Source organism: Canis lupus, chromosome 7 (genome assembly GCF_048164855.1).
Source record: "Canis lupus baileyi chromosome 7, mCanLup2.hap1, whole genome shotgun sequence".
Lineage (NCBI taxonomy): Eukaryota > Metazoa > Chordata > Mammalia > Carnivora > Canidae > Canis > Canis lupus.
Window position 1 is genome coordinate 38,031,182 of NC_132844.1, and position 16,407 is coordinate 38,047,588.

The 16,407-nt window shown below is 32.1% G+C and overlaps 1 protein-coding gene across 50 annotated transcripts in view; it reads right to left on the reverse strand.

Annotated features, from left to right (window-relative positions):
- RIMS1 (regulating synaptic membrane exocytosis 1) overlaps positions 1 to 16,407 on the reverse strand; it is a 477,707-nt gene that overhangs the window by 140,658 nt on the left and 320,642 nt on the right. For 44 of the 50 annotated variants that reach the window (XM_072832402.1, XM_072832369.1, XM_072832362.1 and 41 more), the window contains 8 exons: positions 14,685 to 14,731; positions 11,727 to 11,839; positions 8,228 to 8,358; positions 7,272 to 7,443; positions 6,991 to 7,144; positions 5,862 to 5,933; positions 1,252 to 1,408; positions 398 to 523 (listed from right to left, as the gene is read on the reverse strand). In XM_072832402.1, coding sequence (XP_072688503.1) covers positions 398 to 523; positions 1,252 to 1,408; positions 5,862 to 5,933; positions 6,991 to 7,144; positions 7,272 to 7,443; positions 8,228 to 8,358; positions 11,727 to 11,839; positions 14,685 to 14,731 — 972 coding nt within the window. The remainder of the gene's footprint in view (positions 1 to 397; positions 524 to 1,251; positions 1,409 to 5,861; positions 5,934 to 6,990; positions 7,145 to 7,271; positions 7,444 to 8,227; positions 8,359 to 11,726; positions 11,840 to 14,684; positions 14,732 to 16,407) is intronic. The other 6 variants (XM_072832363.1, XM_072832405.1, XM_072832396.1 and 3 more) reach the window with 2 other exon arrangements.

A 16,407-nucleotide genomic window follows, 5' to 3' on the forward strand; every position in this document is an offset into this window, starting at 1 on the left:
AATTTTATAATTACATAATTGTTTAATAGCATAAAAACAATTTGATAATCACATCAATAACATCCCAAAGACTGCAACCCACAAAATATAAAATATTTGAAAATTGCTTCTGTAGGCTTCCTTCTATAATTTAGAAACAATAAGCTATGCATTTTAAACTGGCTAAACATAAATTTCTATTTATTAAAAAATGCACACATTATGACAATATAATGTTAGCCAAATATTTCCTAGAGTCGCATTTCTATTAGAATATCCTCACAGCTGTTCCTTGAGAGTTCACTTTCGAGCAATTAAGTACTTTTACTTTCTGATGTACTCTGCCAAGATATCTATCATATACTAAAAAGGAGCAAATAAAAAGTTAAAATGTTGAGATCATAATTTGAACAAATACCTGTCTTGTTCTGATAAATACTGACTATCCACATCTCTGGATCTGTGATCAACTGGACTTCGGGAGGCATCATGGTGTCTAGTTGGAGAACGTGACCTTCTTGTTGGATGAATTTCATCTAAACTCCTAAAATGATTACAAAAATACATATGGATCAAAGTGTATAATCTTCCCAAATCTGGCAAACTAATGGGGAAGATCTGTCAGTAACTGGCAAAATACAGGCATGGCTTGAAAAGTTCTGGCATCATAACCAAATACATATTTTATCAATGAGCTAAAGGTATTAATTCCCTATGAGTGATTTCCCTGTTCTGCATTTCTCCAATCTTCTTTTGCATCTTTGTCAAAAAAGGACCACAATTTTCATCTGCATAAGTAATTATAATTTCAGAAGTATATTTCAGGATTAGAGCACTACATTACTTATGTTTTATATACTTTTTTTGAGCACTTAAAGTGCTTCAAAGAGACAATTCTAAATTCTAAATTTCTTAAAAATACATTCTGCCTCTTAACCTTTTCCTCTTTGCCATTTCTCTCCACAAGTTATTCATTATTATACAGTTTTTCCTAACAGGAGAGAAAATTGGCCAGCGGAATACAAGATAGTCATTCAAAAACTATGCTTGAGACATAAACTTTTTCAAATCCCTGGAAAAAATTTCTTGAGATTCAAGAACAGAATGTGATATAGGTTGAGTAATGCATAAAAAGACATTTTGCTCCAAATGATTCTGAAAAAGGAACTTGACTGCCCAAACCATTATTTCATGTAACAGTCTTGTGGCAGCTTACATTGTATTAAAATTAAAAATTACTGACAGAGACTTTAAGCCCATTTCAAAGCCTACCTCTGTAATGGCACATTTGGTAAACGTGAACGCGGCCTTCCCTGATCATCGCCGCGGTGAGGAGATACTGAACGTGAGCGGTGATGAGTTGTTCTTTGCTGTTCTGGCACAGTTAATGTTGTAGATTTACTTTCTCTAGCACTAGACCTATAACCTACTGGCAAGAGTACACACAAAATATCAGTCAGTACTCTTCTATAATGCAAACATTAATGTGGAAATATCAGATTATATCTAGAGTAGATTATATCTACTACAATAAATGCCATGCAATCAGTATTATTAGCTTTTCTCCTCAAAACTATTAAGTATACGTACACAGAGTGTAACATATACATGCATAAAAACAAGCTACAGATTTGTTCAAAGGTACCCATAGAAATACTGAATATGAGTATGACAACTGATGCCTCAGATGTTATGATGAGCTGGGATACTATTTTAATTTTAAAAATGAATGAGTTAGTGATTTTTTTCATTGACAGTGTTCTCTCATTAATAGATAAATCAATGCTTAGAAATGTGGGTCTCTTTAAATGTTATTTGAACTTTTCTTCCAAAGGATCAACTATTTTAATTGGATTTCAGATGGCTTTGCAATTAAGAAAATGAAAATGTTATCATATCAATTTTAGTTAACAAAGAAGAGTACTAAATCTTCACTATTACAAATATTCACTGAATTTTGCAAACTGTATATAATACCAAAATTTTCAAATGAAAATAGTGTAGGGATGGAGATGATTATGGCAATAATGCAGAGAAAATTAAACCTCCTATAGAAACAATCATCAGATCTACCTCAGACATCTGAAACTATTCCTCAAATGTGCTGATAACATAACTTAGTTAATATAATTAATAAAATTGCAATTAAAAGTACATTGTAAAATTAATTCTCCCTTGAAACAAAAAGGTTTATATCATCTCTTAGTTAAGATAAAACAGTAATCCAACCTCAAATCCAAGTAACAGTTTAATTAACTTTCTTTTTTCCCTGATGGTCATTGTTTGCCATTGAAAGGAAAATAAAAAATTCTGTGGTTCAGGGAAAATAATATATTTACAACTACATACATGTACATGAAACATTAAATTTAACTGAGCATCCTGAACTGTTCTTCATTTATTTACTTGATAATTTCTACATTATTTTAAAATATGCCAATGAAACATCATCATTAGGGAGACTAAATTTCTTCAACAATTTATTTGTTGTGACTGTATGATCTTTTAACTAAGCTTAATGAATAAGAAAGGCCTTTAAACATTTCATTAAGTGCAATTTAACAATACTGAGATCAACGATGCCCAACATTGTCATTCTAAAAACTTCAGTATAATGACCAAATAATATAACAATAAATGTTATAATTTATAATTTCATATATTTCATTTTGTGACAAAAATCATAGTAATTAAAGTTTTGAGTTTCACATAGGAAAGTTTCTCTGTCATTGTTAAGTTTAGAAAGAAACCACGTAAATTTACGCATAGTGAATTTATGTCACAGCTCATTATAAAAAATGGTGATTATTTTTAAAGATAATCCAAGGTCTGAATTACTTAAACATTTCAAATTACCATTTGTTATTACTTGATAACATTTTGTATCAGTTATACAAGAATTATGGAAGGTCAAGATTGAATTGGAGCACCATTTCAAAATTTCAAAGAATATTTAAGATATATAAATAACACTTTCATATTTGAAATATATGTATATAATAAACAATACAAATCACATTATAATTTGATATAATTAATTATTATGAAATAACTTAGAGAACTTTGACATCTTACTGTTAGAAGGGTATAAATGATTTTTTTCATGGGTTCTTTGTATTTACATAGAAAGTAATATCCTTTTTTATCCTATCCTAATTTGTATTCATAGTTGTTTTGATGCTTTTCAAAATAATTTGGTTTTCTTTGTATTATGTTTAATTTGTTGCTGATAACACATATTCTATCTTCAGAAAAAGGTGGGAGGAAACTGCTACTTTATGCTCATTTCAATGTTTTAGTTAACTCAAAGAGGGTTTATTTGTATTTTCACTTTCTGAATTTGTAGTAATGCTCAGAAAAATTGAGGCTACCACATGTCTTGCCCCATATAAGAGCATTCTCCATATGCTTATTTTTATTCTTCTTAAGTGGCTAAAATTATTTATTTTAAATAACAACAAAGCTATGATAAAGTTAATAAAATGTAGCTTTGAAAGTCTCAGCTACTTTCAAAACATTCCCTAAGGGGAGAAAGGTAAGCACATCAAACATGAGAACTCTGTGGTCCTAGAAAAGCAAAAGTCTTAGAAAGTTTAATAAAGATTCAGCTGTGGTAAGACATCTAAATAAAGCTTTTGAACGTCTTCAGAAAACAAAAAAAACAGAAATTTCAGAGTATACTAATCAAATGTAGAACTAGTATCTACATCTAAATAAATCTTTCTTCATACTGAATATTGGGAAACATAGTAACAAATTCATAATTGATCTCTAAAAGCATGTGCAAATTTATCTACCTGCTTGTTTATTAATTTATCCCTTCATTTTATTTTTGCTGCTTGCCCTTATTTTACCAATGACTCATCTTTCCTCTTTTTTTTTTTTTAGCGTATTGTATATTACTGTGTAACTTGCTATATTTTATTGTCCACACCAATGTATCTTTAGAATTTAGCATATATCCATTTTGGATCAATTAAGAGTATACCTAAATATATAAATTAATTGCATTATCTCCCTTTTTTATGAAGAGACCTCTAGAATATAAAATATTATTGATTATTTATTTGTCATATTCTATTAAAAGTCCTGCCTCATTATCTTTTAAATGCTGAATAAAAATAAGTATTATTTGAAATGACAACTTAGACATTGCTTCTATATTATAAAAGAGATTATATATGTTTATAAAAATCATGATTTGGTAAATTTCAGTGCAGAATATAAATATTTTTAAAACTCAGTGTTTTTTAGTGAGTTTTTAGTTTTCATTCCTACTATAGTGGGTTCGTAACTCCCATTTTGGCTGCTATCTGTGATCTCTCAGGGAAAGGAGAAGAAACCATTTTAGTAATTTAGTAATTATTCAAGTGGCCATTTATTCTTTCATCTGTTTGTTATCCTGCCTCATAATATAAAAATATGAAATTTCAGGTGAATGAAACATGAGAACTATACACAGAAGTAAATTCTGTTTAGATGAGTTGGTAATGACCATTTTAAGGCTGATTAATAGCCAAGATTCTTGTTAAAAAGGCTTGATTACTCTTCTACCAGGAATCATCTGAATAGGAATTTAAATAGGAATCAATGGATTTAATATACACTTTTCCACTATCAATTTTGTAAAAAATGAATATTCTATTGACTGTCGTGTTCAAGTTTCTGAGGAGAATGTGTCTATCATGATACTTTTAAAAATAAAACAGAAAATATGAAATTTTATGCACTAATATTCAAAACTCTTGTAGTCTGATGTCAGAGTATTATCTAAGAATATAGATGGGCACAACATCAGGTTTATTGCTCTTAAGAATATTTGCTAATTTCATACAGTGATTAAATACTATATTTTCTCTGAATTATAAGAAGCAAATGAATTCTAATTTTAGAGAACTCTCCACAGTTTCTCCTAGTTTTAAAGAAGTTTTATGTATCTCTTCAAACTGTGAATTAAGTCACTAGTGTGGAATCTATCCATTGACTTTACCAAAATCACTGCCTTCAAGTTAAGTGCATCTCCATCTGAGAAATTACGCGAATTAAGGGGTCATATGTCATTACTGTCCTAAAGAAATGCCTTTAATAATTCATAATTATGCATTCCAAGATACTCTCTTTACTTGTTATTTGACATTTCCTTACTTTTTATTAGTAAGTCAAGAAAATCGCACAGGATTAGCATCAAGAAAATAAGCCTTTACAACTTAGTTTTACTCACTTTCTGACAAGAGTCAGGTGAAAAACATAGATTTGAATCATATAATGCCACAAAAATTTTACTAACTTGTACAGTGACAAAAAGATGTTGACTTAAATGAATATTGAATCTTTCTAAAGCATTTCCTTATTTTAATACATACATACACATTCTAGGTATAATAAGTGATAAACACATCACAAAAGCATTAAAATTTAAGCCATGCCACATGCAATTTTAAACCCTGCCATGCATCTTTCTCAGTATATTCCATGGAAGGCTACATTATTTTGAGAAATGGAGGAAGGAAAAATCATAGGCATACAATATAAAACATAGGAGAATGGAATTTTTGAGAAAATTAACGTATTCTTTCAAAACGAAATTTGTATTTTTACTTATGCTCAGAGCATTATGAAATAATGATTTCAACCTAGCTAGCCATCTTAGCTTCTAAGATAGAACCTAAGTAAATTAAGTAAGTGGGACAGTTAATGTATAGTTACTAGCCCATTTCAAACTTTCTTAATAATTTGGAACAAAAGTCACCATGGAATAATATAATACTGATTTCTCTGTCCTATAAATCTCCAGTTCAGTATCCCAAATAAGTCTGGAAATTGACAGTGAAAACAAGCATAAGAAGCACAGTGAAGCAGAGCCATGCTCTTCACCCACGCACCTGGAGGAACTACTCCAATACCATCATCAACCTCATAATCTGAGATGTCACTATCACTGATTCGCTGAGATCCTGCACAACAGTAAGGCAAACAGATACCTCTGTGTTTTGTTGGTTTATGAAATGTAAAGGACATGGTCAAAATTTTTTTTTAAAAAAGCTAATTACGTTACTACTAAATACTTTTGAACAAGAATACACAAAGTTAATGCTGAGACGATTTTTTAAAACCTGTTTTTTCTCCAAAGATAACATTTTCTCAGTATCTCCTTTTAGTCACTTAAGACATAGAATGAAGGAGATTTTATATAATAAGATTTTGACTTTTCAAATTATTCTTTTATTCATGTATTATGCTAAAAGTCTGTAGCAAAGTATATACAGTATTTTCTACCCAATTAGGTGCCCTCCTCCACCAAGAGGAAGGGTGGGAGTATGGGGCTGAGTGGGAAGGCTGAAAGACTTTCTTGGCTAGAGCTCTATTGAGCTCATATGTTAAAAAGGACATCATGGTCTTTATAAAATATTTATGCTTATCCTTCAAAATTAGTCATTATACTGCATTAAACATTAACTTTGAGAACATGATTCTCTGATCAGAGAGGCACTAACATGAAATATTCAATTATAAGAGAAAAACAAGTTGGTTCTAGATTACCAAAATGAAGCTTCTAAGTTTCAGTTGATTATTTAGTCATAACTCAAAATTTAATGGACATAGGCAGAAAAAGATACTGTTTTACTCAATCACCAGATAAGTAACAACAAACATACTTTACAATGGGTTTTTAAAAAGTCTCTTATTAATAATAATACTAAAAATACTGAGGAATTATAAAGTTATCAAGAATCTTATATATATAGCAACCCATCAATTAATCAACCAATCAATTCAATCAGTACTGAGCAAAGAATGATAATTCAGAGTTTTTTAACTGGAGCCTCTGGAATCACATACCTTTCATTAGAGAAATGTAGAAAATAGTTTTGCCAAGTCACTTTATATAGACAAATCATTTTCCAATATTTTGATCTCTAATAAACATTTAAAAAATATCTTGAATGTCAATCTCTAATTTGATCAATACAACATAACTAATTCTGGTAACTAAAAATAACTTCAACCTACTTTGTAGTTTTTTGCTAGAGCTTTCTCCATGAATGTGTCGCCTTGGCATGAATGGTGATGGCTGAGGCAGAGGTAGTGAGGATTCATCATGTGTCTGAAGTTTATACCAATGTGGCTCATCATCTAAAAGTGCTGTCTCCAATTCTATGAGGATCTGAAAGGGCAGTTCTTAAATTAAATCAAGGGTCTTGCCCAAAACAGAATATAAAATCAATAACAATTAATACATATCACAGAAACTTCAATAAGCATTTGGCTTGAATCTTTACAATATACGTCACCTCTCCAAGAAATTCACTCTCTTCTTCTTGTACTCTTGGTTGATCCCACACAGTTATTTCTAACATCCGTTCTCTAAAATCTCTACGATGTACATGTGAATAGACAAATGTTTGATTCCATTTTGGTTCTAGGACTTTCTTTACTGTTTTGGTCCTTCTTTTGCTTTTATCACTGAAAAATAAGTATATTTTGTAAATGAAAAAGCAAAATGAAGAATCTGCTGCCATCTACTGTAGTGACATGTAATACTGCTACTGGGATTTTTTATTCTTTTTAACTCAAAATTTTTAATAAAAAAGCCTAAAAAGACTGTAGGGTTTAACACTACTCTAATTTTAACTACAATGATAGCAATAGTTATAACAGGCATATACAGAAAGGTATATTCTAAATGATGTATAGTTATTCAAGTCTAAGTGATGTATAAACAAGGTAATGAAAAAATTTTAAATTGGTATATATATTTTTTTTAAAATACAAAGCTTGAGGGTTTTTTTTTTTTAGGGAGAACATAGTTATTCTCTCATAGAGAATATTTTATTATATTTTAAAACTATATTACAGGTGTATGCATATGTTCAAACTCATCAAAATGTACACATTAATTACATGCAATTTCTGGTATATCAGTTTTACCTTAATAAGGCTTTATTTTTTATTTTTTTAAGATTTTATTTATTTATTCATGAGAGCCAGGGAGAGAGAGAGAGAGAGAGAGGCAGAGACACAGACACAGGTAGAGGGAGGAGCAGGCTCCAATGCAGGGAGCCCGACATGGGACTAGATCCTGGGTCTTCGGATCTGGCCCTGCGCTAAAGGCAGCGTTAAACTGCTGAGCCACCCCAGCGGCCCCTTAATAAGGCTTTAAAAAAACAAAACTATATCCCAGGAGATGATATCGTACCTTTTCTATTAGTAATAATTTTTGCATATTTTTTCTAAAATTATTCACTACCTTCTATCTGGAAGAAAATACATTTTCACGTAGGGATTCCTGGGACGCCCATCTACTCTAGTAGGTAAATCTGTTGCTTGCAGAACATTTACAATCAGCTGGTGTCCCACTTTATCATACCACAGCTTCACCTAAGATCAATGAAGAAAGGAATTATTTGTAAAAGTCATGAGGTATTATAATCCTGCAAAAAAACATACTAAACCTATTTTTGAAGAACTTTTAAATAACAATTATATTATTTCTGAAAAGAATACCAACTTGAAAGCATAACCATTTATAACTTGACAAAATTTTCTATTTATGTGTTTGACTTAATGATGGGCAAGCCTATAGTGTTATAGCATGTTATGAAAATAAAACTGATAAAAATTTTATTAAAAGGTAAGGGAAGAATATTAAAATAATTATCCTTATCTTTAAGTGCTAAGTGCCACAAAAACAGACACATAGATCAGTGGAACAGAATAGAGAATCCAGAAGTGGACCCTGAACTTTATGGGCAACTAATATTCGATAAAGGAGGAAAGACTATCCATTGGAAGAAAGACAGTCTCTTCAATAAATGGTGCTGGGAAAATTGGACATCCACATGCAGAAGAATGAAACTAGACCACTCTCTTTCACCATACACAAAGATAAACTCAAAATGGATGAAAGATCTAAATGTGAGACAAGATTCCATCAAAATCCTAGAGAAGAACACAGGCAACACCCTTTTTGAACTCGGCCATAGTAACTTCTTGCAAGATACATCCACGAAGGCAAAAGAAACAAAAGCAAAAATGAACTATTGGGACTTCATCAAGATAAGAAGCTTTTGCACAGCAAAGGATACAGTCAACAAAACTCAAAGACAACCTACAGAATGGGAGAAGATATTTGCAAATGACATATCAGATAAAGGGCTAGTTTCCAAGATCTATAAAGAACTTATTAAACTCAACACCAAAGAAACAAACAATCCAATCATGAAATGGGCAAAAGACATGAACAGAAATCTCACAGAGGAAGACATAGACATGGCCAACATGCATATGAGAAAATGTTCTGCATCACTTGCCATCAGGGAAATACAAATCAAAACCACAATGAGATACCACCTCACACCAGTGAGAATGGGGAAAATTAACAAGGCAGGAAACCACAAATGTTGGAGAGGATGCGGAGAAAAGGGAACCCTCTTACACTGTTGGTGGGAATGTGAACTGGTGCAGCCACTCTGGAAAACTGTGTGGAGGTTCCTCAAACAGTTAAAAATAGACCTGCCCTACGACCCAGCAATTGCAGTGTTGGGGATTTACCCCAAAGATACAAATGCAATGAAACGCCGGGACACCTGCACCCCGATGTTTATAGCAGCAATGGCCACGATAGCCAAACTGTGGAAGGAGCCTCGGTGTCCAATGAAAGATGAATGGATAAAGAAGATGTGGTTTATGTATACAATGGAATATTACTCAGCTATTAGAAATGACAAATACCCACCATTTGCTTCAACGTGGATGGAACTGGAGGGTATTATGCTGAGTGAAGTAAGTCAGTCGGAGAAGGACAAACATTATATGTTCTCATTCATTTGGGGAATATAAATAATAGTGAAAGGGAATATAAGGGAAGGGAGAAGAAATGTGTGGGAAATATCAGAAAGGGAGACAGAACGTAAAGACTGCTAACTCTGGGAAACGAACTAGGGGTGGTAGAAGGGGAGGAGGGTGGGGGGTGGGAGTGAATGGGTGACCGGCACTGGGGGTTATTCTGTATGTTAGTAAATTGAACACCAATAAAAAATAAATTAAAAAAAAATAAGTGCTAAGTGCCAGTGTTTGGTGTTTATAAATGACTTAATGATTTTAGTGTGGCTAAATGTATTTTATATTACCATATGTGTTGAAATGAAGTTTAATGAATAGGCAGTTTACACAAGTGATTTGGTAAAGAGGAGGAAACATTTACTGTGAGCCTCCTTAACACCAGATACTGTTGTTTTCTGTTTTTTTTTTTCATTTAATTTTTATAATTAACCTATTACAAGTTAATTTTCATGAGAGAAAGGGAACAGAACAAGGAAGGTAGGAAAGGTGCATTACATATCTTCAACTAAGTGAAGACCAAATAATGATATTTCTACTAAGATTTCATAGTTCGAATTAAAAAAAAATGGGACAATGGCAGACTGAAATACCATCAAATTCCTAAAAACCAGAATGTTAGTGGTCATTATAGTATTTGTGCTGGCAGTGAACAATGTTAACATGACTTTTTTTTTTTTTTAATCTAGAAGTTAACTTTGGTTTTATGGCTGAGTGAAAACTATGAGTGAAGTTGTCTAATGGGAATATATTGGAACATATTCAAAAGTCATTATAGAAAGTAACGTAATTTAACATATGATTGGTCTTTCATAGTGCAGGGCAGAGTAAAGGTTCAAACCTGAATCCATATGAATCCATATCTCTGTTCTCAGTTAATAACAGAGATGTGTTTTTCATAAAACCAAAACAGATTTTTTATCCCTCCTAAAATATTGGTGGAGTATATGAGAGATTCTCTCTCTCTATCACACACACACACACACACACACACACACACACACACACACAAATGGCAGGGCAGATAAAATAAACAGAAAGGACTATGCAAAGATATTCAATTTACTAAAAATAGAAGTTAAAACCAAGAATGGTTTTAAAAATAACAGTAAGCTTACAGTTACCTTCTTTGTTTAATTAAATGCCAAGAGTAGAGCAGCAGAAACAGACTACAGAAATCCACATACTACCAATGAAGAAAAAGTAAACTATTTACAGGACAGTTTTGAAGCAAGTTTTCTTTTAGTTACAAATATAAATGTCCTCTATTCTACCATAATCTACATAGATGTGGCATTTCATAATAGTTCGCCATAGTTTCTTTTCTCTGGCTTTCCCCACATCATATATAAAGCAACGGAAAGAAAAACTGTAGCTTTTCCAGAGTGATATCAGAAATGAAGTGTTTCAAATAAAAAAAAAAAAAAAAAAAAAAAAAAAAGAAATGAAGTGTTTCATCCAATGACTCAACAAGTTAAAAAGAGTATTAAAAATTTTTTTTCAGGCTCCAGGTTCATAAGGTTATTAAGTAGGTGGAGCCATGACCTTCTGAGTTTTTATGTCTAATCAAATACTTACCTCAGAAACTTTTATAGCACACAAAACATAATGGACATTTTATTTACTTACATTGTCATGTATCATTGAATGTTTATAACATCTGGGTACATTAGAGGCACTGAATAAATATTTCCAAATAAATATATGAACAGAGACTAATCTAATAATTTAATAAATATATGCAAATTGTGAAATAGATTATGGTGTTAAATATATGATATATATTTGGAGGACAGACTTCAAATTTTGGGGGACATTGAGAGATAAATGTCCTTCATTTTTTTAAGGACAGACTCAGAACAATGAGAAAAGACTAATCGTTTCCAACATGTATGAAAAATACACACAGAAAGTTGTCCTGGCAAGACTTGTGGGGCATCTTTTAGAGCTCCAGGACTTGTTGGAGAAATAACAGAAATGGAAGGCCTTTCCATCTTCTGAGACTCAAAGGAACTTGAACCTAAAATGATAAAAAATATAAGTAATTTTTAGTAACACATTTATATGTGTGAGAATAAATATTTTTTATGAAATGTTAAACGCACCTATTATTTGTATAAAACCATATTTCAATACCATCAGTAAGAGCAGAATCTACTTTCAATTGGATAGTTACAAAAAGTTATCATATTGTTTTCTATGGTTAATTTCCTATTTTAAAGGTATTTGAAATGATATAATTAAATATTGTACTTATTCGCTCCAATTTATATTGTCTTTCTATATTTCGGAGGGGGGAATCTGTACAGTTTAGGTTCTGACATAACGTCACATATAGGTATAAAGATTTCATGCTTTAGTGATAAAAAATATGGTGCCTGGGGATGAATGGGTGGCTCAGTGGTTGAGCATCTGTCTTAGGCTCAGGGCATGATACTGGGGTCTGGGATTGAGTACCACATCAAGCTTCTTGCAGGGAGCCTGCTTTTCCCTCTCCCTATGTTTCTGCCTCTCTCTGTGTGTCTCTCATGAATAAATAAATAAAATATAAAAAAAAAAAGATGGTGTCTGTTATTTTAATTATCTTGGCTAAAGAATCATCCATTATGAATATCCTTGCTGAAATTAAAATGAATAAACATATAATTTATGAGCCACATCTAAGCCTAGAACTCATTGCTTTTTTAAATATGATTTACCATCTATTTCAATTTGTTTATTTTTTTAAAGATTTATTTATTTATTTTGAGAGAGTGTGTGCACACAGGGTGGGGGAGGGGCAGAAGGAAAAGGAGAGGGAGAAAATTTCCAGCAATTCACACTTGATCTCATGACCCTGAGATCATGACCTGAGCCGAAACCAAAACCGAGAGTCAGATGTTCAACCTACTGAGCCACCCTGGCACCCCCACCCGTCTATCTCAGTTTTGATCTTAAGAATGAACTTCCTGAATGTCTGAGAATGCTTTCTCCAGTGATTCACAAGTGACCCATTTCACCTTCATGTAGAGGAGGCTGGCAGTCCACTTAGCCACTCAGTGTGGCTTTTCTCTCCTCTTTTTATTTTTTTATTTTTTTTATTTATTTATTTATTTATTTATTTATTTATTTATTTATTTATTTATGATAGTCACAGAGAGAGAGAGAGAGAGAAAGAGGCAGAGACACAGGCAGAGGGAGAAGCAGGCTCCATGCACCGGGAGCCCGACGTGGGATTCGATCCCGGGTCTCCAGGATCGCGCCCTGGGCCAAAGGCAGGCACCAAACCGCTGCACCACCCAGGGATCCCTTCTCTCCTCTTTTTAAAGTAAGAGTTTTCTCTTCTCAGATCACTGTTAAAATATACCCTGACACAATCCATGGTAAAGAATGTTTATGAAAAAAAAAAAAAAAAAAAGAATGTTTATGGAATGCTATTATCCTGGCAAGCATCTTGAACCCACAGCCATTCGAAATTTAGCTTTATTGATAAAACACTTATGGAGCATTGCCTGAGGGTGTGTCATCCACACATTTTTTTTTTTATACACACAAATTAAGTCTAAGTTAAGCCACATAGCATCACTCTGTGCCCTCCAAAGACTTCAAAAAAGATTTTTATAAAATTCTTTGTAACTATGCTTCTTTTATCAGGTATCCTTAAGATAATTTTTTCCCCTACGTCTTAATACAGGAACACTGTTGCTTCTAATAATCAGTTTGTTTTTAATACAGAAGTTTATTTTTAAATACTGTTAACTATAAATGAGGCAATTGGTCCAATTTTCCTCTACTCTATACTTCTGTGTATATCAGAAAGCTCAAAATCAAATATGGTCTCATCTCTAGCAGGTATGCATTTGATATACTAAGCTAATTTTCCATTCCTTTTCTATCCCACCCACATTTTTCTACCTCCTTATAGCCACGATCACATGTTTTCCTCTTAAATCACTTTGTATTTGTATTTCCATAAAATGGGTTACATAATAACACTTGATCATCAAGCCCAAGGTATTATGAATTTAATGCCAATCTGTTGCAGAGTAAATATCCACATCACTTCATTACTTCCACATTCTCACTGAAAATCTCATTACTGTCTAGACTCCAAGGCATACATTATCATTTTCTATTACCTGGAGTGTCTTTAACGGCCATGTAGATAATTCAACCATTGAGCCTCACTATCCCCTGACCCCCCTCTGTTGAACTTCACCTCTACTCCACTGACTTCACTTCTACTCCACCCACTCATTTCCACAATCATATCTGACACTGTTATAGGTTGTTTTAGGTTTTTTTTTTAATTGTTTTTATTTTATTTAAAAAAATTTTATTACTATTACTTCAATTTAAATTCAGGTAGTTAATATACAGTGCAATGTTGGTTTCTGGAGTAGAAGTCACCTACATATAGTACCCAGTGCTTATCATGTTATGCTCTTTTTAAGTTATCTAACGTGCTTGTTTCCTTCACTGGAAGTTAGCTTATGAGACTGAGCTAATTGATTGTATCAGACTGAATAATCCAGTATCACAGTAGATTTTTATGTATAGCAAACAAAACTAATATTGGTATATTAATTGAGCTCTGTAAGAGTCCTGACTGTTATGATGCAGAAGGTACTGCCAGTTAAGGTTTTTGTATACCCATCAAAAAAAAAAAAAAAAAAAAGAAAGAAAAGAAAGTAGGAAAAGAAAAATCTTAAAATAGAACTTTGGGTTTCCAGTGATTGTCATAGTTGCCAACTTCTGAATCATTGGAGATAACTTAGTATAGTAATACCAATTCATTTATATCCAATAACTAAAATAAGTGCTAAATCTTTATTCTTCAATTTCATTCAGTACATATTAAAGTAACAAATAAATCTTCTACTCACTGGACTCCAGTGGAGGATGGGAGCTCTCAGGAATCCGTGGAATGTCACTAAAAGAAATAGGGGATAGTGAAAATCCCATTAGATAAATTACCCTGCCTGAGGCAATCACAACCACATTTTATTTCAGTGGTGTGAACAATCCTTTTGGGTCTTTACAGGTGTGGAAATGGACAGGAGTTACTATCAAGGGAATTACTAATGTGCATGAATGTCAAACATCACACACACACACACACACAAATTGCAGTAAAAATAACTTTTTATATATTTAACAGCAAAACACTTCAACATGACAACAATCAGACTAATATTGTGGCTAAAATTGCCACAATATTTTTACTACCAAAACAGCAGGTTTTGGAAATAAAAAATGTTAAAGATAATATTTTATTTCAATTTGAGAAAATCAAAATGACACATATTTTACAAATCATTAATATGCTTTACAAACACATCTGAAAGAGTTTACTGAATGAAAGGGATGAAAACATTTCTTGATAAAATAATATGGTGAATATCATGGGCAAAGTTAATAAAATGAAAAGGATGAATTGCTTTAGAAATTAAAAATGGTTCAAGCTTGCAACAAAAAAGCTAAAATATTTTATATATGTGAATATATAATTTATATACACATATATAACCCTATATAGAGATTTATATCTCTATACTGAAGTTAGCTAAATATATGGCCATTTACTGTATGATTAGAAAGTGACTTGTGAGAACACCCATTCCTGTCACACTCACAAATTACTCTGAATAAATGTTTATAACCTCAGCTTAATCCATTATCCACTGTGACCTTAACCCTGGACCAGTTTGGTTTGGGAAATGTACTGCATAGAACTACTTTACTTCTGGTTTTTGAAAGATAGTTTGTATCAATTTAAGGAGATTAACAATATGCAAGTATTAACATGACATATTAAAGCAGACTGGAGTTAGCTAGGAGCAAGAGAATTATTAGAATAACATTGGAATATTATTTAAGAATTTCTAACCACTTACCTGTGACCTAACGTCACTTTGATTTTTCTTTGCACTTTTGGTGGGGAACAGAACCAAAAGCAGTTTTCTCTATTTTCCGACTCTTCATTTTTACTTTTTTGTGCAAAGTGCAAAACCACCTATATTATACTTCTTACAAAGATAATACAATCTGTATTGTATATTTTATAAATATATTTTATTGTATATTTCTGTATAACTACTGATTTGTATAAAATAAGTATTTTATATCATAATCAGGAGCTTAATCTGTAATACCTAACCACAAGAAACCAACTATTTATCTCCCATTACCTTCTTCTAAATTTATCTAGGCAAATAAAAATAATTTTTTAAAAAAAATATGTAAGCAAGGATGCCTGGGTGGCTCAGTGGTTGAGCATCTATCTTCTGCTCCAGGTATGATCCCAGGGTCCTGGGATCAAGTTCTGCATTGGGTTCCCTGCAAGGACTCTGCTTCTCCCTCTGCCTATGTTTCTGCCTCTCTCTCTCTCTGTATCTTATGAATAAATAAATGAAATCTTAAAAAAAAAACCAACTAGAAGCCATAATTTTTTAGATAGTACAACTTTGAAAACCAGTCTCAAAGTCAATTATGGAAATCAGAATCTGTAATTAAAACCAGGTACAAGCTTTGGATTTTATGTATCTGTGAAAGAAAGACTACGGAGAAGTAAAAAAAATTTTGAAGTAATTTTGAATCAAAATTTAT